A 20,846-nucleotide genomic window follows, 5' to 3' on the forward strand; every position below is an offset into this window, starting at 1 on the left:
GGGAACTATGGGATAGCTACGGAAGAGCTACCCACAATGCAACGCTTCAGAAATCGACGTTAGCCTCGGACCATGGACGCACAACGCTGAATTACTGTGTCTAGTGTGGCCGCATGAAATCGAATTTATAATATCAGTTTTATAAAACCGATTTTAGCTAATTCGATATTATCCCGTAGTGTAGTGCCTCTGTGCATCCTTAGGTGCCTAAATACCTTAAAAAACTTGGTGCTATGGAACTTCTTTTTTGAAGAATTTATGCTTTTTGTTATTTAATTTTTTATTCCTTTTGGGATGTGAAGAAATCCTTCCCACTACAAGCTAGTGCAGTTGTATTGTCTGTAGACAGGGAAAAAATGGCTTTAAGACAGGGGTGAATGGACTATATGGAGAATCCCATTACTAATTACTAGATTTTACAATTTAGTGAAAATGCAAAACAGTGCTAAAAACCTCACCAATGGTGCTTAAAATAAAATCCTCACCAACAGTGCTTAAAATAAAATAGTGCTGTAATAGGAGGGAGGTACAGCATGAACCAATGTTTGCAGACTAAGGGCACTAGGTGTGAGAAGTAACAGCACCACCCAATGGTTATAAATGCCTTAGTTCTATTTCAAGCAATGACTGAGAATTGGGAGAGGGATTCATTTGCTGATGTGTTGGTTCCTCATTGGCCTGTAGGTAGCGTGACATCACTGACATTAGCCCTGCTGTCACAATAGCACTCTTGTTGGTCTACCTTTTGGTAAATTTCAAATCATTAAAACAACTTTCAGTATGAGTTTGCAGTTTAATAAAAGGAGGTCCGGAAAGATTCAACCATGCTTAGATTTTTTCATGGATGTGTGTCTCAAATTAATTTTGAAACTTTCAGGTACCACTTCCCTACAGCATCTAGTTTTTCTCACATCAAAGATACCGAGAAACTGGAAAATTAAAGCAGAGAGCTGCAACATGGATTGATTTATGAGAAAAGATTAAAAAATAACAATTTCTATTTTGGCTAAACAATAATAAAAAAAATTGTAAATTATCCTTATGTATGTGTAAATACTAAGGAGGGAGAGAAGAACTGTTTGTCCTAGAGGACATGGAGTAATGGAACAAAATTACACCAAAGAAAATATCCTAATAGCAAGATATATTAGATTATGGAATATTCTCCCAAGACTACCAGTGAAAGTTCCAAAAGTTGAAAGAAGCAAGAGAGAAATAGCTGTCCAGCAGCTATGCCAACTACATTTTAAAAGGGTGGTCAGGAGTTAGGACAAACAGTAAATGTTGCTTACTAGTACTCTCTTTTCTGCAGTTTCTCACACACCAGCTTTGTTCCTGGTTTCTTAGTTTTTCAATGTACTTAGCCTAATTTAGAATTCATAATTAAAAATGTCCTAGTAGGGCACGTCCTTCTGACGTTATCACAGGAGGTACTCACACATTACCTTAAAAAAAACTTGGTCCCCAATCCTGCAAGCTGGCAGATCCCTGTGCTCTCAGTTACAGTAATCAGAACAGGTGGCAACAACAGTGTTGCAAGGCGATGAGCTCTTGAGGAATCGGTATCAGAATGTGTAATACAGTCCGTACGTTTTTATGTGACTTTACCATATTGTGCGTAGAGTGGTGACCTCTTGATACTGCATGCTCATGGTGGTGCAGCGAAGCCCTTTCGGTGCGAGGTCAGTGTGCTGTGGTGACACGTAGGTGTGAAGCCACTACAAGGCCAGCAGCGACCCAGCAGGGTGAGGTCACCGTGGGCCGTTCCTGGGGCACTTCAGAGCACAGCTAGCCGGAGGCGCTGATAGCTGCACTGGTACCGTGGGACAGACTGACTGAGGCAGCTCCACTGGGCCAGGCCCAGCTGCCATCTCCTGCCCAGGGGCACCTGTGACGCTTTATGCAAAGGGCTGCATAGGCGAATTCGCTGGTTACAGTTAATTGCGGGTGGTGAGAGAGAGCGGCCGCGACAGGCGGGGCGGGGCCGGGCCGGGCCTGAGCACTGACCCTGCTTGCACATCAGAGACCTGGCTCGCGCCACCGCGGAGCTGCCTGTGAAAGGAGCGAACGATAACGGCTGCCCTGACGGGGTGGCCGGGGCTGCGGCGGGGCGAGGACTGGCCGTGAACTCGAGGCTGCGACCCAGGACACCTTCCCCCGGCCCGGATACCGGCGAGGGACGCTGCGCCCTCCGGCCGGCTTGTTCAGCATCTCTGCGCGCTTACGTCGCCTGCCTCTCTGGCAGCAGGTGGAAACTGACCCCTCCCCACACTCATCGCCTTCCACGTCGGCCGGGGCTAGTGACCCGGAAGCGATCCCCGCTCTGCGGGGAGAAGGAAATATTTTCTCCGGCGTTTGTCTGATACGACGCTTCGTGTCGGAATCCGCTCGTTTAGACAGCGGAAGCTAGCCGCTTTCCGGGGCGTTTCGGAGCTGCGAGGCTGCAAGTTGACCTCGGAAGGACTCGGGGCAGAGGCGCCCCCGCCCTTCGGCTCTGTGTGCTGAGTGTACGTTGGCGGCCTCAGCTACGGGTCCCGGGAGGACCAGCGGTAGGTCGCTCGCTCAGTCTCGGCGATGGCTCCGAAAGGCGGTAGCGGGGCCCGGCAGCAGTCGGAGGAGGACCTGCTCCTGCAGGACTTCAGCCGCAACCTCTCGGCCAAGTCCTCGGCGCTCTTCTTCGGCAACGCTTTCATCGTGTCCGCCATCCCCATCTGTGAGTGCGCGCGCGCGCGGCGAGCGAGCGGGGCTTTCCGTGGGCCGCCATCCCCATCCCTGAGGGGCCGGGCGGGCTCGGCTCCCGCCGCTTCCTTTCCGGCCTGGGTGCCCCGGGTGAGGGGTCGCGGCTCGAGGCAGCCTCCGTGGTGGCGACGTGGCACGTTGGGGAGGGGGTCTGAGCCGTGAGCGCATCGCGGCTACGTCCTGAGCCGGGGCCCTCAGGCAGCGCCAGGCCCCATAGCCCATCTTCCAGCACTGGCAGCCGGCTGCCCCCTGCCCCGGAGAAGGGAGACGTGACCCGTGGGGCCGCTGGGTTCCATGCGAAGCAGAGGGTCCCGATTCACACCTCCCGCTCTGAAATTGCAGCGCCCTCTGTGGCATCTGCTCCAGCACGGTGAAGGGAGGCATCGCCTTCCAAATCCTGCCGCGATTACCTTGGCCTTCAGCTTCCCTGCGCTTAACTGCGTGGCAGTGGGGTTGGAACAGTTTGTGTAACGGGGGTGCTGACAGCCATTGAACAAAACTGCAAATCCTATAGGTGATGGAAACCATTTCAAGACAGCGGGTGCTTCCGCACTCCTAGTTCTAGCACCCTTGCTATGAGAGTGTCACAGATGAGCCCCATAAAACATAGATCTTCTCTGCCTCAGGGAAGTGACTTTTTAAAAAATTGACAACCCTGTCCTCTTAGCTCTGTCTTATTTCCATCCAACACATCTGACTAATTCTAGATCAAGTGTTGTGAGGACAAAAATGTTAGTAATCTGTCTCAGTGGTGGCGTGAATAAATCTTTATGAATATTCTGGGTTTTTAGGGCTGTACTGGCGGATATGGCACATGGATCTTGTTCAGTCTGCAGTCCTATACAGTGTAATGACCCTTGTCAGTACATATCTGGTAGCCTTTGCGTACAAGAACGTCAAGTTTGTTCTCAAACACAAGTAAGTTTGCCAACAATTTGAATGCATCTTTTCATAACAGAGATAGTGAAATTAACATTTACAGTGGGTTGTTTATTCAACATTTTACCCAATTCTGGCATATTGAATAAGGCCCAACTCCATGAAGTATCATTTGCTGCTAGGAGGAGCATCTTAAAGGACCAGTTCGGAGTCTACTGCAAGAAGGAGATTCTCTAAGAACGCATCTCCTCTTCTATTCCAAAATGTAATTCTAGTTAAAAATTATTTGTTTTACATAAGGATTGGAGTAACTTCTGATATTGCATTGGTCAGTGAATTGTCCTAACTCTTGATTGAATGGAGTTCTTAAGCATCAAGTTCAGATTTTGCATGGTAAATTTCTGCTGAAAATCCTAAACCAACAGAATAAAAATTAAAATGTCATTGGTTTCATTGTGGATATGAGTATCCTCAGCCAAGTGAATGACTGCTGTCTCAAAATGTCTCTGTGCTGAGGGTTTATGAGACTATTACTTGAAAATCATGCTTAAGTCTGTTTTTACAGTTGTTGCATGTAACTCCCGAGATAACTGTAGCTGAAAGATCAGAGGGAAACCATTTTTTTTAAGTTGTGTGTGATTTGATGGCCTTGACACCAAACATACAAGGAAGGTGGTACTATTTCTCTTACATTGGCAATAGATTTCTACTGTTTGTGTAGGTCTATCCCATTTCTGTGTGGAAAGACATTTTTAACTAAAAGGGGAAAAAAAACAATTTTGGTAAAGGTCTCATGGGCAGCTTTAGTACCAGAAACTACATTTGATTAGTTCTTTAAAAATCAACTAGCTTTCACTTGATATCTGTTTAATGTGATACAGAGTTGCTAAATGTTTTGGTTTGGTTTTGACTCCATAATGTAAATGGGACGAGACTGTAGTTTAGATCAGAATCAAAATATGAAAGTTCATAACTCATATTTTTGCAGAGTAGCCCAAAAGAGAGAAGATGCTGTTTCCAAAGAAGTTACTCGCAAACTTTCTGAAGCAGACAATAGGAAGATGTCTCGCAAAGAGAAGGATGAGAGGTAATCTCCTTTAATTCGAGTTGTAATGTTTCATAATATTTTTTTATGAATAGGATCCTAATTTTAAAGGCCCATGATAGGATATTAGGCACTGTCTGTTGCTTCATGAGTTGAGAACACATCTACAATCAGTGGGAACTCTGCAGCTGATGGAGCCCATGGTGAAGCACTTTTGAGCTGAGGCAGGACTGTTAACAGAAAGTCTGTCTTTGGAACTGTCAGGGTTCCCTCCCCACTCTGAACTCTGGGGTGCAGATGCGGGGACCCACATGAAAGACCCCCTAAGTTTATATTTCACCAGCTTAGGTTAAAAACTTTCCCAAGGCACAAATTCCTTCCCTTGTCCTTGGACGGTATTGCTGCCACCATCAAATGATTCAGGAAAAGGACCACTTGGAGTTCCTATTTCCCCAAAATATCCCCCCAATCCCATTCATCTCCTTTCCTGGGGAGGCTTGAGAATAATATACCAACCAATTGCCTTTAATAAAAGTACAGACCAGACCCTTTATGTTTAGGACAGTAAAAAACAATCGGGTTCTTAAAAGAACTTTATTACAAAGGAAAAAAAAGTAAAAGCAGCACCTCTATAAAATCAGGACAGAAGGTAATTTTACAGGGTAATAAATAGATTTAAAACACAGGGGATTCCCCTCTAGGCTCAACTTCAAAGTTACAAAAACAGGAATAAACCTCCATCTTAGCATAGGAAAAATTCACAAGCTAAAACAAAAGCTAATCTGATGCATTTCCTTGCTATTACTTACAATTTCTGTAATTTTAGATGTATCATTTCAGTAAGAGCTGGGTTACCTGCTTGATCTCTGTCATTGTCCTGAGAGGGAACAAAAACAAAGAGCACAAAACAACCGCCCTTCCCCCCCCACCCCATTTGAAAGTATCTTCTTTCCCCCTTGGTCCTTCTGAGTAGGTGTCAACTAGGCTAATTGACTGATTAACCCCTTACAGGTAAGTGATTCTGTACCTTTGGCCAGGAGGGATTTGATGTTACTGCATACATAAAGGCTGTTACCCTTCCCTTTACATTTATGACAGGAACACTTTATCAAGAGGGGATCAGAGAGGCCCAGACTGACTGTATTTGAAATGTGAAAACCCAGCTTTTCATAAAAAGCCTTCCTCTAACTGAATCTGAACGATATTTAAAAAAAAAAAAGTAGCTATATTAAGGAGTGGTGAAGGTTACATCCTTTATAGAGAGACAAAGTGGATCTCAAATTTGTATTTAATAACTAAGAACTTTAGTGATGGGTATATTAGGAATACTTTCTAGTTTAATATCTATTAAAAAACTTATGACACTTATGACGAATATTTCTGGGAATTGAACCATCAGCTTTTTAGAGAAGGATCATGTTTTCCCTTGGATTGACAGCATGGGCACTGTACCTCCAGAATAATGAGTATTCAGCTCAATGTAGTAATAAAGGTTCAGTTTTTGTGATCTTTGGACCCAGATTCTTGAAAAACATACATGACTTAAGTATGTATATGTATACTCAATAAATATGGGTTAGTCCTGTACTAGCTTGTCAAGCCGCAAGTAGCACTGACTGTATTTTCTGTTAGAAGCAGTCTGAAGACAGTCAGAGGAGCAGTATGTGTGCAGCTAGGCAGGAAATGTCTTTGTATAGTTAATAAACTTGGTTATTTGGGTTTCCTCATATTCTGTTATGTAAAGAAGAAAAGAGACAACAGTGTTTAACAGCATTGCATGCATCTGATTTTATTAATTTATCAGTGACAGAAATGACATATAGTCCTATTATGGTGACTTTTGATGTTCAGTAACTCATTCTGTCATGGTAAAAGGTATTTTATCAAGAGGTTTCAGCATGTCCTTTTTTTACTGCCATCTCTCTGAAGGAGTGCTGCAATAATGGTGTTAGTATCCAGATTTGTGTTAATCTACAGATATTTAAAAGAATTTATTTGCATTTATACATAGAATTCTGTGGAAAAAAAATGAAGTTGCAGATTACGAAGCAACAACATTTTCTATCTTCTACAACAACACCCTCTTTCTCGTCTTGGTCATCATTGCTTCATTTTTTCTTCTGAAGAATTTCAACCCCACCGTGTATCCTTCACTGTAAACAATCTGAGAACTGTTCACAAATTTTTTATTGATAGCCACGTAGTTTTGTAATTTAGTTTGTCCAGTAACATTTGGGCATTAAGTTATAGAACAGTCTAAATAGAGATTACCAAGGCAGCTCCAACCCGTACTTGCATGCTGATGGTTTTTGTTCTCATTTAGCATATAACGTACTTGGGTGTCTCATTTGAACTCTGTGAAGAAGCTGCTGTGGTATGGATAACTTGATACAATGGTGTGTGCTGCAGTAAGAGCTAGTTAACATTTATATGGAACTGCCCTATGGTATAGTCTTGTCAGGAAATTTATTACTTGTTGTGGGCTGTCATGTTACGGGATATTTTTTTCCTACTCTGCAGTAATTTCTTGAATGTGAAATAATTTCCTCCAGATCTGAAGTCACTTACTTTATGCAGCACTAATTTGATGCAGTATTCAAGATAGGATGCCTGTTAACAGCATTTAAAACTTCTCTTTGGGAGCTAGTTTAGGCTTTGTTTTTTAAAGTTAATGCACGCTTATAAACAGGCTTAATTCCTAATAGCGTCTCTCTCTAAACTAGACATCAAGTATGCTGCAGTAACTATTGCAAAACTCTGTTCCACCGTTTCTCTTCAGACTCCTACTATAGATGTTTATTGCAAGAGATGTTAGTTGTGGAAGTTTGCATCCTTAACCTTCTCCCCACAGAAACTACATTCTGTCTATAAGCGCTTCATCTGGACTGATCGCCCTGCTGTCTACAGGCTCCAAATAGACAAAACAGTGGTCATCTATTCATATTTGTGGGTGGATCCAATTTCGTTAAAGACTTAAGGGTGGGAGATATAAACAGTCTGAAAACTTGAGCTTTTTTACAACAATAAATGTAAAGCAAACTTTGAATTTAGCTTTGGTTACTTGATAAGATATTGTTGAAATGAAATTGAATGAATGAAACTTAAGTGGCAGAAGGAAGGAAGTGTACCATATCAAAAGCTGTAATAAGCTTAACTCCTTGGAAGTACTTTGTAATCATAATAAGGATGATTTGTCAAATGTTTCTGTTGGAGCTTCCATAAACTGGATTAGTCTATCACTCCAAAGCACAGAAAATAACTATACTCTGAACTCTATGACAGACTTGCAAATATGATGAGTTTTTTTGATATGTATAAAAGAGCTTAACCCATTAGTTACAAAAGTGACAATCCATCTCTTAGTACTTATCATTTGAAATGTTTTAATAAAAAGTTCAAGAATATTGACTGTGGTGGGCTTCTTTATATTTACCTTCTAAATTTCTAAAGTTTTCAGGTGGAAGACTATAAGTAGATTATACCTTTCTGGCACCCCTGGGACAAAGGAAGAAGGGTAGTGCTCTTGTATCCTTGACCATGGTATTGCTGAGGGGTTGTCTTGGAGTCTTCCAGCAGTATTGCCCAGGACATTTGCCTCCTTTCCAGTGTGCATGTGGGGGAAGAGGTAAAGTAGTCGAGATGAAAGTCAGGAGCTCACAAAAGGCAGAGTCCAGGGTTTTGGGAAAGCAAAGGAAGAAAATGAACCACCCACTCTCCTTTCTGAAGGGTCCTGGGCAACCAAGGGTCTCAAGTCCCTAGTCTGCCACCCTACACCCTGCTCCATCAGTGTGCCACCTCCAGCTGAGCTGGGATCCTCTCTTTCAAAGGACCTGCCCTTTTCCACTACAGGTGTGCTGGATTGGGGCTGACTGCCCAGTGGATGTCTTTAACCCCTTTTTGACTGGGGATGGAGGTATTCTAGATTTTTCCTACCAATGTCCCTAGTCAGGAACCCCAAACTGCTCTGCTATTTGCTCAAAGCTCCAATTGCTCTCCTTTTCTTCCCCCCAACCCTGCCCCCGCCATACCAAAACTTATAGCTAACACAATGGCTGTGTTGCCTATACAAATCTGTGGCATTGTAAAAACTGAACACAGGGACAGGTTAAAATAAAATGCAATACTGAAATACGAGATGTGATACTATACTATATTTCCATCTACAAGGAAGAGTAACTTCCTTTTTAATAAAGCCTCTGCAGAGCTTCTAGCTTGCAGTCCCAGAGTGCAGCAAGTATTGGGGCTGGCTTGCCTTAGAGTATGCAGGGTTTGTCCTAAGTATTTTACAAGGAAAAGCATAAAGATGACTTTCACAGGGGAAAAAGTTTGGATGTGTTTTTTGGTTTTTTCTGCTGTTGCAGAAAGATGTCTTTCAGAAAATTGTTCTAGACTCTTTCAGGTGTTCTCACCTTGAATTGTGGTCTTTTCTGCCCTGGGCCACGGGAGAACAGTGGGCTTGATATCACAGGTAAGGACTGCCTGTTACTCTGTTTGTACAGGGCCTAGCACAATGGGATTCATTATACTTTAACAACAACAATAACAAACCCCCACTTCTGCACTGAGGTAGAGTTGTGGGGAGGATAGAAACCAAAAAGGAAGAACAAGGCAGAATACATTTTGGGCCCTAATCCATCCAACACACAAGTAGTACCACTGACTTTTAAATGGGACTACAGTACTCACATGCATAGTTAAGAACATGTATTTGCAGGAGAGGGACCTAGACTTTCAGCCTTTTAGGAAGTTGCTGATATTTTTCTCTAGGTGACAGGTTATCAACAATGAAATGCTGTTACTGTCAGCTCATTGAATATTTTACTGACTTTTCTCTTTAGCTTAGTTTTTTTGGAATGGTTATGTTTCTAAAGCCTGGAGACCATCTTTGTCACGTCAGAATTTCTCCTGAGAATTATAGGATAAGATGCTTAACAAATATTTGAAACTCAAATAATTTCTGGACTCTTAATTTAAACCCCTATCAATCACTTTTTCCAAATCCTGTCATGCTTGCATAAGTGTTTCCCTCTAGAGGAGATCAGTGTCTATAAATCACAGAGATGGTAGGAGTGTCTAAAGTGACTAAGATTGTATGCTACTGTAACCTACCTCTCCCCCAGCCCCCGACAGCTGGCTTAGAGGTGCTCCCAATTCCAAAAGTAGAGTGAAAGTTAGCCTAAAAGTTGTTTTTCTTGGCATCTCATTGCTATCTGCCAAATTATTAGACCACTTGACTCTTCGTATTAGTTTTCTCTCTGAATAATGGACAGTGCCATCTCCCTTTTTAATGAGAATCTATTACATTAATCTCTGTAACAGGTAAGAATTTTTAATTGGCTTACACAGAGAGAGTGCAGGATTCATGTATGACTGAGAGGGAAACATAAGGAATGTGTCCTAAACGAGAAAAGGGACTGGTACAGAAATAAGGGACTAGTTCAGTCAGTACCCAGCAAAAGAGTGCATTTCACTTTTTCACCTTTGTAAGGTATACTAACTCCTGAAGCCCTTCCACTTCACACAAGAGTTAAATCAGTGCAGTTTCTTGGCTTCTTATTTAAATGTCTTTTCTGAACAAAATATGCATCAAACATTTTAAGCATGTGGCACTGATCAGTAAACAGCTGTGATGAAACGTACTGTACGAGATGTCCCCCTCATCATCTAACAATAATGGCTTTTTTTCTTCCCCATGTGCCCTCTTTTGGGTGGCTGATCACTGAAAAAGTAGCAAGATCTTGGTGGGCCAAAGAGAGAATTTATCTCATTCATTTCAATGGAAAATCTCATTTAATATTTTTACGGATCTTGCAAAATTGTTTTCACCTTGCTGCTGAGCATAATGTATGTGTATTCTTGTCCTAAAAACAAAATCACTGATTGTAATAAATGTTCTAGTTATAAGGTTGGATGCACAAAATGCTTTTATTGTGTACAAGCAGAAGTTAGATTGCGGTTCTGATACACAGAAGCTAAGTTCATTTACACATACCATAGATCATTGGATGAAATAGAAGAAAAACATTTTAACCTTAAAAATATCAGTATCTATGTTCTGTTCATGTGTCATCTGAAAAATGTGTGCAACACTCTTATGCTATGAAGTTAGGAAACATGGTATACAAGGATCCTATATGTACTGTACATAACCATAGTCTTTAGGAAGTGTATATGTATGCAATACATGTGTGAAATAGACTTACTGAAGTTATAGTAAATGCATTTTACAAAGCAAAGTGAGGTTACTGTATTTATGAAGCTGTTCTTAAAATGGGCAGATTAACAGATAAATGTACCAGTGTTTCCTGTGTAAGGATGAAATGCTTTCACAAAACTCATTGTTTAAAAATACCTTGTCAGAAGCGCTACTTATGGCTGATTTCCAGGATACAGTCAGAGCAAATGTAACCTTTCACCAAAACAAATATCTGGTTTTCTGATATTTTACAGCAACTGTGAATTATATAATAAATAGCTGAGCACATTCAATATGCAGAATTCTTAATTGGACTATTTAGAAGCTGAACCATGTTGTAATTAATTTTCTGACTTTTTACTGTAAGTCAGAAAATTAATTACAACATGGTAATTAATTTACTGTAATTTTTCAGCTACAGCCTAAAGCCTATATAAAAATTGTGAACTAGCTCATTCTATGATCTAGCTGAAGAACTTTTATAGTTGAAATTTCTTAGAATGCATTTTTACTAAAACTGTTAAGGTTTTTGTTCATTGAAAAAATATATCTGTACATCCTTCTTTAATTACCAAGTACCTAAAGGATATAAATAGTTTTTGTTTTGTTTTTTTGCTTGATATGTGTATTTCACTGCATAAGCATGAGGTGCTAAGAGAAAATTAAGAGTCAATGACTTTAGTCAGAGATAAGAAAATACAAAGAATATTCTCAGTTGTATGAGAGATCAACTGTGCTTTTGAATTTTACTGCAGATTGGTAGCAACAGCACACACCTTGAAAAATCCAGTAACAGTAGAGACTGAGCAGCAAGCTGCTACATGATTCTAATGACTGGATATGAATGACTGGATATGAATTATGATCGGTAGTCCTTCTTGCTGATGGGCTTATTCCCTAGAATATTATCTATTTCACTTACAACGTGTGATGTCATCTTTGGAAGAACCTAAGGATGAAGAAAAAATAATGCCCACATATTAACAGGATTGCTTAATAGTTATTCTTGATTAAACAGGTTTTCCAAAATTAAATCAATTGTATAAAATAATGCATGAGCTCTCTGTCTCTGTATGGTAAATAGTTTACATTTATATGGTGCCTGCCTTCCTTCCTTCCCAAATTGTAATGACTGTATACTAGGAGATCTGCTGTAATTTTCTTCTAAGGATCTCAGGGCATTTTGTAAACTATACACATGTAAAACAGTGGCAAGAGGGACGTTTGTGGTGAAGGATATCAGAGCAAGTCCCTCATGAAAAATGCAATATTTAATGTCAGCGCAGACCTCGGTTTTTAAATTCTCCTGTAGAAGACTACTGGAGATTGGAAAATAATATCTATGGGCTGAGTGAAATAGAGTATATTTGCTTCTTTAATTAAAGTGTCAGTAGAACTGCAGAGGAACTGAAAATGTATTAAATCTTTAAATTCAGGATACTGAACATACTAGACTCAGGGTATGTACAATGCTACCCTGAAACAACTTCAGAGAAAAGTAAGTAAATGCTTTTGATACTTGTAGGATTTATTTGGACACTACTTGCCTGAATGGCTCCAAGATTTTCTATCAGTTGCTCTGGATTGGAAGATCCTAGAAGAACAGAACTCACACCTTCATTTCGCAGGCACCATGCTGGGAATAAAATCACATGACTGTTAGGAACATCTAGATCTGTCTCATCCAGAATCTTTTATCTGACGACAGTGGTCAATAATAGATGCTTCAGAGGAGGGTGCAGGAAACCTCTTACTAGATAACTATAGAATAACCTGTCCATAGAGCTAATTTCTTCCTAATCTCTGTCAGATAGTGGTTGGTTTGTGTCCTGAAGCATGAAAGTTTATATCCTTACCTTTTTTTTTTTTTTTTTTTAAGTATCCCATCTAATCTAACTGAATGTTCTCATTATCCATGTGAAAGTCAAATCCTTTAAAAAATGTTAATAAGCACTTGATACATTGTTGTAATGTGTTCCTCAGGCTAGCTACGCATTGTGTAAATATTTCCCTTTCAGTTTTGAATTTGCTGCCTTTGTTTCATTGAGTGTCTCCTTGGTCTCGCGATATGGGAAAGGGTAAATAGGACTGCTCAATTTTACCTTCGCTGTATTATTCATTATATTGTATAGCTTTATCTTCTTCCTGAGTTATTTCCCCTTTCAACTGAACGGTCCCAAACTATTTAACATATGAAAGTCTTTCCATGCCTCTATTTGTATTAATCCGACCTCCATCTATTTCTGCTTTGCCCTTTTTAAGATGGGATGACCAGAAAAGAAGTGTTCCCAATGAGCATGTATTTATACTACACTGGTAAACCGCTGAGAGGGTAATGGCCCAGCATCTTGATTTAGTCCCTGTGATTATAGGTAAGACTTTATCTTTCAGTATTATGCACAGGGACTAGATATTAAACTATGAAATAGATTTTCCATCAGAATCATCTGACCACTTAAGCTGCTAATAAACTGATGCAGGAGCAGGGGTTTTATTTTTATTTTTTTGTTTGTGTTAAAGGACAGGAGTGGTTACTTAAGTTATTTAAACTGCATGATCATTTCTCTGACAGCCATCTGTGTGTAACATTTCAGTAATGACTCAAGGCAAGCATGGAGAAGACAGCACACTTGAAAATTATTAATGACCTCTCCTTTTGAAAAAAGGTCTCTCTGTTCTGTGTTAGCTGTATTTATAAAGCATGAGTTAATCAGGTCTGTGGCTATTACAGAGGTACCACATTCCTGGGACACTGCAAGAAACAAAGGCACTTGTGATTATTTCATAGTAATTGCTAGCTCACTTTATTGCTGTTTTATAAGAAAATGGATATTGTCTTTGCCAGAGGATGAGTCAAGAATACAGAGTAGTAGTTTAAATTGGCATTTTACATTACTCTAAAGCATTTCTTCCTTTTCATCTACTCATGTTCATTCAGTGCATGCCGCCTTATAAACTAGCACTGCATCTTACATCATCAATTGTCATCCATCTCTGGCATCATGGTCTACAGCTTCTATTATCTAAGGCCTGGGCTACACTAATGGGGGGGGGGGGGTTTGAACTAAGATACTTCGACTTCAGTTACACTATTCACATTAGCTGAAGTTGCGTATCTTAGTTCGACTTACCTGGCCGTCCTCACGGCGGCGAGTCAACTGGCACGGCTCCCCCGTCGACACCGCTTACTACTCCTGCCGAGGTGGAGTACGGGCATCGATTAGCAGATCGATTTATTGTGTCCAGACAAGACGCAATTAATCGATCCCTGATACATTGAACACTGTCCACCGATGTGGTGGGTAGTATAGACGTACCCTAAACGATCACTTGACTTAAATCACTTCTCTCTGAAGCAGAAAGCTATCCCTGCTGGCTGTCACTTTGAATGTGCAATTTGAGATGCAGCAGGTCCCAGGGATACTGCTGGTTCTCTGGCTATTAAGGCTTTTAAGTTACCCCTCACTCAGAGACTTAAATGGAATGAGTAAATACTAATGTAGCACTCAAGGCTTCATGGCTTTGTGCAAGACAGTTTGCAATGATCTGCCAAAGATCAGCAAAGCACAAAATTTGGTATCTGTGAATTACTGTAATAGTTACAGAGTGTTGTTTTTTTTTTTCTCAATACTATGATGTGAACCAAATCAAGTATCAAGCAAGAGGGGAGAAAGCAGCAATAAATGATACTTTTAGTATTTCTTACCAACTGCTAGCTGAGGTAGTGTGCATCCAAGACGATCTGCAATTGGGGAAAGATCTTTCAGCTTTATTTGCTGTTTTCTTCCTTCTTCACTTACAATTTTTTCCTTTAGCCACTGGTAGCACTAGGAATCAAGTATATTGGAAGGTTAAAACTAACAGTGATTACCAAGATGAGACGGGTGGGCCAACTTCTGCTGGTGAAAGAGACAAGCTTTTGAGCTCCACAGAGCTCTTAGGGTTTATCTACACTGAAACTTCACTGGCAAAACTTTTGTTAAAAAAACACACACCGCTGAATGACAAACTTTTATCGATTTTAAAAAGCGCTGACGTGAACAGTTCTTTTAGGCAGGAGCGCTCTCCTGCCAACAAAGCTGCTGCCACTCATTGGGGGTGAAAGTTTTTTGTTGGCGGGAGAGCTTTCTCCTGCCGTCAAACAGCAGCTATACTGTGCGCCTTTTAACGGCACACCCGTTTCTCTAAAAGGTGGGTAGTGTAGACAAAGCCTAAGTCATGTCTCTACAACCACACTGCAGACAGTGATTACAAATTCAATTAAAAATTCAGAGTTGTTACGGGTAGCGTTGTTGTTGTTGTTGTTGTTTTTTTGTTTGGTTTTTTTTTTTTTTTAAATCTTCGCCCACTCAAGAGGTAGTAACTGAGCTTGAATGATACAAAACTGCTGCTGCATGAAAATGATGGGAAATAATAAGTTATCTTGTAGATTCCACACTGATATTTTGTTTGGTTTATATGACAGATGGACTAAAACTAAAACCTTGAAAATGGACCCTGGAATGTGAAAGCACTCCATTTGCTTTTGGTTCCTGGTTGGATCCAAACCCAGAATGGTTCTATTTTCCCATTTGGGGAGGATGCAAGCAAAATCTCAGCCCTTCTCATTAGATGTTGGCTCAAGGTGTTAGGATCTTGGAAGAACAGCTGATTTTATGAACTATCACTATTCAGTGTTTATAAAAATTAATCAGAACAATTTGACATTTCATTTCCCTCTAGTCTAAACCTGAACCTTCACCGTCAGCCTTGAACTCTAATGTAAACCTAATTTGGATCCACATCTGAACACTGCCAGTTTACAACAGATATCTTTATATTTTGATTTGTGAATTTCATCGAAGAAATAGGTTCTTTACAATCAAATACAATATTTTGATATTTCTAACCTTGTTCTATATGCATATCATACGTGTAATAGAGAGCTGAATTCTATTCTTTAAGCAGATTGGTTGAAATCTATTTAATAGGCAAAGAACCTGTAATTAAAAAGGAGTATAATTTAATAGAGGCTATAAGAAATGAGTGAGAATGACCTACTGGTTGAAACACAACACTGGGTGGCAGGAGAGCTGAATCCTATTGCTAGTTTTGTGCTTCACTTTTTTACATGTGAAACCTAAAGTCTGTTGTCTGTGTATTAAGATTCCAAGGTCTCAAAAGCAAAGATAGTGACTTCTTTTGTGTCTCGTACAGCACCAAGCGTTTTGTCTGTATGTAATTAATTAGTAATAATAAAACAAGTAATTTTGCAGGATTGTTGCAAGGCGTTAATTAATTAATATTTGTAAAGCACTTTGAGATCCTTGGCGCTCTTATAGTGCTTCCTATCCATAGATCTCTTAGTGCTTTGTAGTGGTGAACTAAGCATTATCCTCATTTTATAATGGAGAAACTAAGGCCCAGGATCACACAGCAATTCAATGGCACAGTCTGGTGACTCCACTGGCCCATACACGAGCATCTATAAAAGACTGTATGTGTGAAATGCTTTCAGATGCTCATCTTAGTGCCACCCTTATTTCTCAGCCTCAAAAAGTTGAGAAGAGCTAATGGGGGGAGACATCCTTCATCCTTTCACATTTCTTGCAGAAGCTTGATTTTTACCCACGAGATGATACAAAAGACAGACTTTATTTAAACATCTTGAGTCTTTTCAAATGTTGTTAAAAGCCTGACGTCTTGCTGTGCTGCCATTTTTCGAACTGTCAGCCATAGTAAGGACAGTACATCACAGATAACAGCAAGTACTAAGTAGGCTTCGTAACCAGAAAAAGTGTTGCCTTTTGTTGGGGCTAGAGGTCAATATTTTTACAGTGAAACATGCCAGAAAAATTAACAGTTCTGGATGCAAGTAGATTCTGGCATGTCAGATTAATGGTACTGTGTTACATTACAAATGGAATCAATCTTCATGGTACAGATCAGGACGAAAAATCTTACTCTGCTGTTTTCTTATGCACTTAACCCCAGAGCATGTCCAGGGTGCAGAAAATTACATATCTGCATCTTAATAGATAAAACAAGTTTGTGCAATGTCTGTGTAAAATTTGAGATTGAATTGGTGCTAATGGTAGGACAGCAGCATGACAAAGAATTAAAAACAAGTGTAACGCATTTGATGTTCCCAGCTTTGTTGTGATTGCTCATTGTCCAGAGTGGGTCAGTGCGCTAATACCAACATTCAAACAGTGAACTCTTACTAAACTCCTTTCTAGCCTCCCATTACCTCGCTTTTCTTCCCCAGCACTCTTAATTTCCTAGTTACAGAGACCCTCACTCTGGCCAGAGAATGCTCCCACTTGAATCCACGAACCCAGTTTGGAGCATCACCCACAAAGTTATTCCTTCCTCTCCATTTTACAGCCTGGGCAGGGCACAGCGTGTAATGTTAAAGTGTACAGGAGTATAGTGTAGTAAAGTTAGGTGTTGCATTACGAACAATTTATGGTATTAAACTCTAATAATGGAGCTAACACAGTATTTAAATAGATTAAATAACTCACTCTGAGAATTACATATCTCCAGCCAATGACTGAATTGTATCTGAGTCTAGTATGAGTTTGCTACTCTTGCTATATATTTAAAATTTACTTCCAAAAACTACTGTTTAAACACAATTCTGTGGTAGGGGAAATATATTCCCATTTCAAACATGAATCCTTTACTGCTGTTCCTTTTGTTATAAAAGCCTCCTGACGTACCTTGCAAATGCCCTGATATTTCATATTACGTAGTAAAGTCCCTATACTCCCACCCTATCCAAGCCCCAGCTGTGAGTGCTGCTGACAAAGCCTGTATTTATGCAAATGAAAGGTTTTGTATGGCTTGATGGAGTAATGTAGACTGGTGGGAGTGCTGAGAAGCATCTTTTACCCCTATTGTTTATTTAATCTTCAGATTGCAAAAAGCCCCATCCGGAGCAGAGCTGTTACATGGCCAAATTAAGCGTAAGACCTTTGGCACAGAGGGCTGATTGAAATAGCTCTGGCAGTTACAGGGGCGGCTCTATGTTTTTGCCGCCCCAAGCATGGCAGTCAGGCGGCCTTTGGCGGCACACCTGCGGACAGTCCGCTGGTCACACAGATTCGGCAGCATTTCTGCAGGTGATCTGCCGGTCCCGCGCCTTCAGCATACCTGCCGCCGAATTGCTGCTGAACCTGCAGGACCGGCAGACCTCCCGCAGGCACTTGCCACACTGGTGCCTGAAGCTGCCCCTCGGTAGTTACTCGAGAGCAGTGGTTTTCAACCTTTTTTCATTTGTGGACCCCTAAAAATTTTTGAATGGAGGTGCAGACCCCTTTGGAAATCTTAGTGTGCAAACTTCCAGGGGTCCACAGACCACAGGTTGAAAAGCTCTTCTCTAGAGAATACAGTACACTGTATCTCTGAGGAATTCAAGATTATTTTTTTGTCATCTTAAAAATTCTGCTGGAAGCACTGAGTAGTGCTAAACAAACCTGTTTTATGAATAGTTGCTTTTCAGCTGCTGAGTGACTCGAAATGTTTACTATTTACAGAAGGTGCCTTGTCAGCCACTAGGCTGCAATAAACATCAAATACATTTCATAGAAGGGTTTTTTCCCAGGCACCAAAAGAAAATAATAGAGAAGTTTCATAAGAATGACTGGGCTGAGGCTCTGAGATGCTCTAAAACATTAGACAAAAGAGGAAGAAAAATCTTGAGGTAAAAGCACAGAAGAGACATGTGGGATCCTGAAGTTTATCTCTGGCATGTCAGACTCCCTGTATGAGCTTAGGCAAGTCACTACCCTCTTTCTGCTTCAGCTTCCTCATGCAAAACGGTGATAGTGGGCCAAATCAATCTCTGGTGCAACACTATGGAATTAACTGAAGATAAATCAGGGATATCAACCAGGATGGCCAGGGATGGATATATCTGACCCAGTTATATTTACTATCTTTGGAGGGAAGATGGGAGGCTTAATGCCTTGGTCTTTGCTCCCTTGTTCAGTGCACAGCCAGGCGTGCAAGACATTGCACTCCAGCACAGTGCACGTGAGAGTTATGCGAAGATATAAGGTTAAGCACAAGGTGTAGCCCTCCACTCTGAGCAGCGCAGTAAGCAGGTGCCTGGGACAGCCAATGAAGAGGAGCGACATGTTCAGCTCCTTGCCAGCAATTTGGCAGAGGGAAGGACCCACTGCCAAATTGTTGCCGAAGAATGAAGCGGCACGGTGGAGTTGCCACCGATCGCAATTGGAGCTTCCCCTCCCCTTTTCCCCGCCACCACTTGGGGTGGCAAAAACCCTGGAGCTGGCCCTGACAGGTGCAAAGGGCACCCAAGTGTTGCACTATAACTGCCCTGTTTGGACGCTGCTGCCACAAACTAAAAGGAACTTAGTGCATATTAACATAGTCCTCATTCAAACAGGACTACGTTAACGCAAACTAGATACTGCTGTTCACATCTCTGTAGTGAGCACTGCAGTGCAGTATAGACAAACCAAGCCATTTTGGTTTTTAAAATGTTTTGAAAGAGACAGCTGCAAAGTGCTTTTGGTTACAATGAAATCTTAGAACTGTTGGACTGGATAGGACAATACAAACTACTCTGTGGCCTGTGGACTAGGTGCCAGCTCATGCCAGACCCCCTGGCCAATTCACTTGTGTATTAGTATAGATCAAAGTGATTGTTAAATGTGTAACTGTATTTGGTGTTTAAACTTCATGAAAACTAGTGGGATGTTCCTTGCATTGTTCTCACTTATCTGTATCCTGTTATAAGGTAGTAACAACATTTACATTGTGTATACCCCTGAAACTAAATAACCCGTGAAACAAGAAAGAAGCCTTGTGGGGTGCAAATGAAGAACTTCAATAGAAAAGTGCTAATTTCAAAGCAAGTGGTCATTGTGTGTGATGATCGGAGGTCAAAGATTCAAAATGCATTCCTCAGTCTCTGTCATCAAAGGAGAAGCCCACATGGGCAGTGACACTGTCAGCTGGTTTTCTGTGAGAAGAAGCTATAAAACATGGTTACTTACCTTGTAACTCTTGTTCTTCGAGATGTGTTGCTCATATCCATTCCAGTAGGTGTACGCACCGCTGGCTACATGCTCCCTCCTCCATTTGTCCTGGAAAACGGCGTTCACTGGTGGCCCATCACATCCGCTAGGCGCGTATCAGAGCTGCGCGCACTCGTCGTGGAACTCCATACACGGTCCTCATCGAGACCAGGTGCAACTGAGGCCGCACCCGGCATCTCCCCCAAAATTGTCTCAGCCTTCCACGTTAACAGGATATTTCCTTCCCGTCTTCTTTCCTAACCTCATTCATCTCGTAGAGAACAACAGTTACATTGCCTAGACGGCGCGAGGGCGCTCGCCTTTTATATAGATAACTAAGCCGTTCCGCAAGTCCACTCAGCTCTTTGTCGAATAGCTGAGCGCTCAGGGGCTTGCCAGTCTCCTCACAGGATCTCCTCGTGGGTAACGTCCTGCATAAAACATTTATCGACCTCGCGCATCTCCCTTCGGGGCGTATAACTGCACACTCTACGAGAGCCCAGGCATCGTCGGTAGCGTTCCTCGCACGAGTCCCATCCAGGAAATCTGCCAGAGCGGCGACCTGGTCCTCCGTGCACACGTTTACTAGCATTATGCCCTGGTCCAGCAGTCCAGGGATGATGGCCTTCGTTTCTGCTGTGTCACACTGTGACCTCTTCACTCTGACCCCACCGCGCTAGGTAAGTTGGGAATCACCTACTGGAATGGATCATGAGCAAGCATCGAGAAGAAAACATGGTTACTTACCTTGTAACTCTTGTTCTTCGAGATGTGTTGTCATATCCATTCCACCACCGCCTCTTCCCCACTGTCGGAGTAACCGGCAAGAAGGAACTGAGGAGCGGGCGGGCCGGCAGGGGTATATATCACCCGCCATAGCGCGTCACTCTAGGGGGCGACCTGCCGGCCCGCTTGAGTTGCTAGGGTAAAAGGTTTTCCGAACGAACGTGCCCGCGGC

General features: G+C 41.6%; 3 protein-coding genes and 1 long non-coding RNA gene across 6 annotated transcripts in view; 2 read left to right on the forward strand and 2 right to left on the reverse strand.

Annotated features, from left to right (window-relative positions):
- Positions 1-2,712, reverse strand: part of TIPARP (TCDD inducible poly(ADP-ribose) polymerase) — a 63,388-nt gene extending 60,676 nt beyond the window's left edge. Inside the window, exons 1-2 of the mRNA XM_075068435.1 lie at positions 1,777-2,712; positions 1,446-1,718 (exon numbers count right to left, since the gene is read on the reverse strand). The gene's annotated coding sequence lies outside the window, so the exon portion shown is untranslated. The remainder of the gene's footprint in view (positions 1-1,445; positions 1,719-1,776) is intronic.
- Positions 2,487-8,067, forward strand: SSR3 (signal sequence receptor subunit 3). Its single transcript, XM_032805526.2, has 5 exons — positions 2,487-2,713; positions 3,531-3,657; positions 4,607-4,705; positions 6,675-6,806; positions 7,515-8,067. Exons 1-5 carry the CDS (start codon positions 2,575-2,577, stop codon positions 7,579-7,581), a joined length of 564 nt encoding a protein of 187 aa, XP_032661417.1. The 5' UTR covers positions 2,487-2,574; the 3' UTR covers positions 7,582-8,067.
- Positions 8,068-11,249: 3,182 nt separating this feature from the next.
- The window catches only part of KCNAB1 (potassium voltage-gated channel subfamily A regulatory beta subunit 1), a 226,628-nt gene continuing 217,031 nt past the window's right edge, over positions 11,250-20,846 (reverse strand). For all 3 annotated transcript variants that reach the window (XM_075068437.1, XM_075068438.1, XM_075068439.1), the window contains exons 12-14: positions 14,566-14,686; positions 12,407-12,495; positions 11,250-11,808 (exon numbers count right to left, since the gene is read on the reverse strand). In XM_075068437.1, coding sequence (XP_074924538.1) covers positions 11,719-11,808; positions 12,407-12,495; positions 14,566-14,686 — 300 coding nt within the window. In that variant the 3' untranslated portion in view covers positions 11,250-11,718. The remainder of the gene's footprint in view (positions 11,809-12,406; positions 12,496-14,565; positions 14,687-20,846) is intronic.
- LOC142047189 (uncharacterized) lies at positions 12,523-16,113 on the forward strand. Its single transcript, XR_012656360.1, has 2 exons — positions 12,523-13,231; positions 15,325-16,113. It is a non-coding gene; the product is annotated as an uncharacterized LOC142047189 (long non-coding RNA).

This window comes from Chelonoidis abingdonii, chromosome 8, assembly GCF_003597395.2.
Source record: "Chelonoidis abingdonii isolate Lonesome George chromosome 8, CheloAbing_2.0, whole genome shotgun sequence".
NCBI classification, from domain to species: Eukaryota; Metazoa; Chordata; order Testudines; family Testudinidae; genus Chelonoidis; species Chelonoidis abingdonii.

What these genes read in the sequence shown, in the direction of transcription:
- SSR3 (XM_032805526.2), top strand. Translation starts at nt 2,575, where the DNA reads ATGGCTCCGAAAGGCGGTAGCGGGGCCCGGCAGCAGTCGGAGGAGGAC. An exon ending in CGTGTCCGCCATCCCCATCT is followed by an intron (nt 2,714 to 3,530) that starts GTGAGTGCGCGC and finishes CTGGGTTTTTAG; the next exon opens with GGCTGTACTGGCGGATATGG. An exon ending in CGCAAAGAGAAGGATGAGAG is followed by an intron (nt 4,706 to 6,674) that starts GTAATCTCCTTT and finishes ATTTATACATAG; the next exon opens with AATTCTGTGGAAAAAAAATG.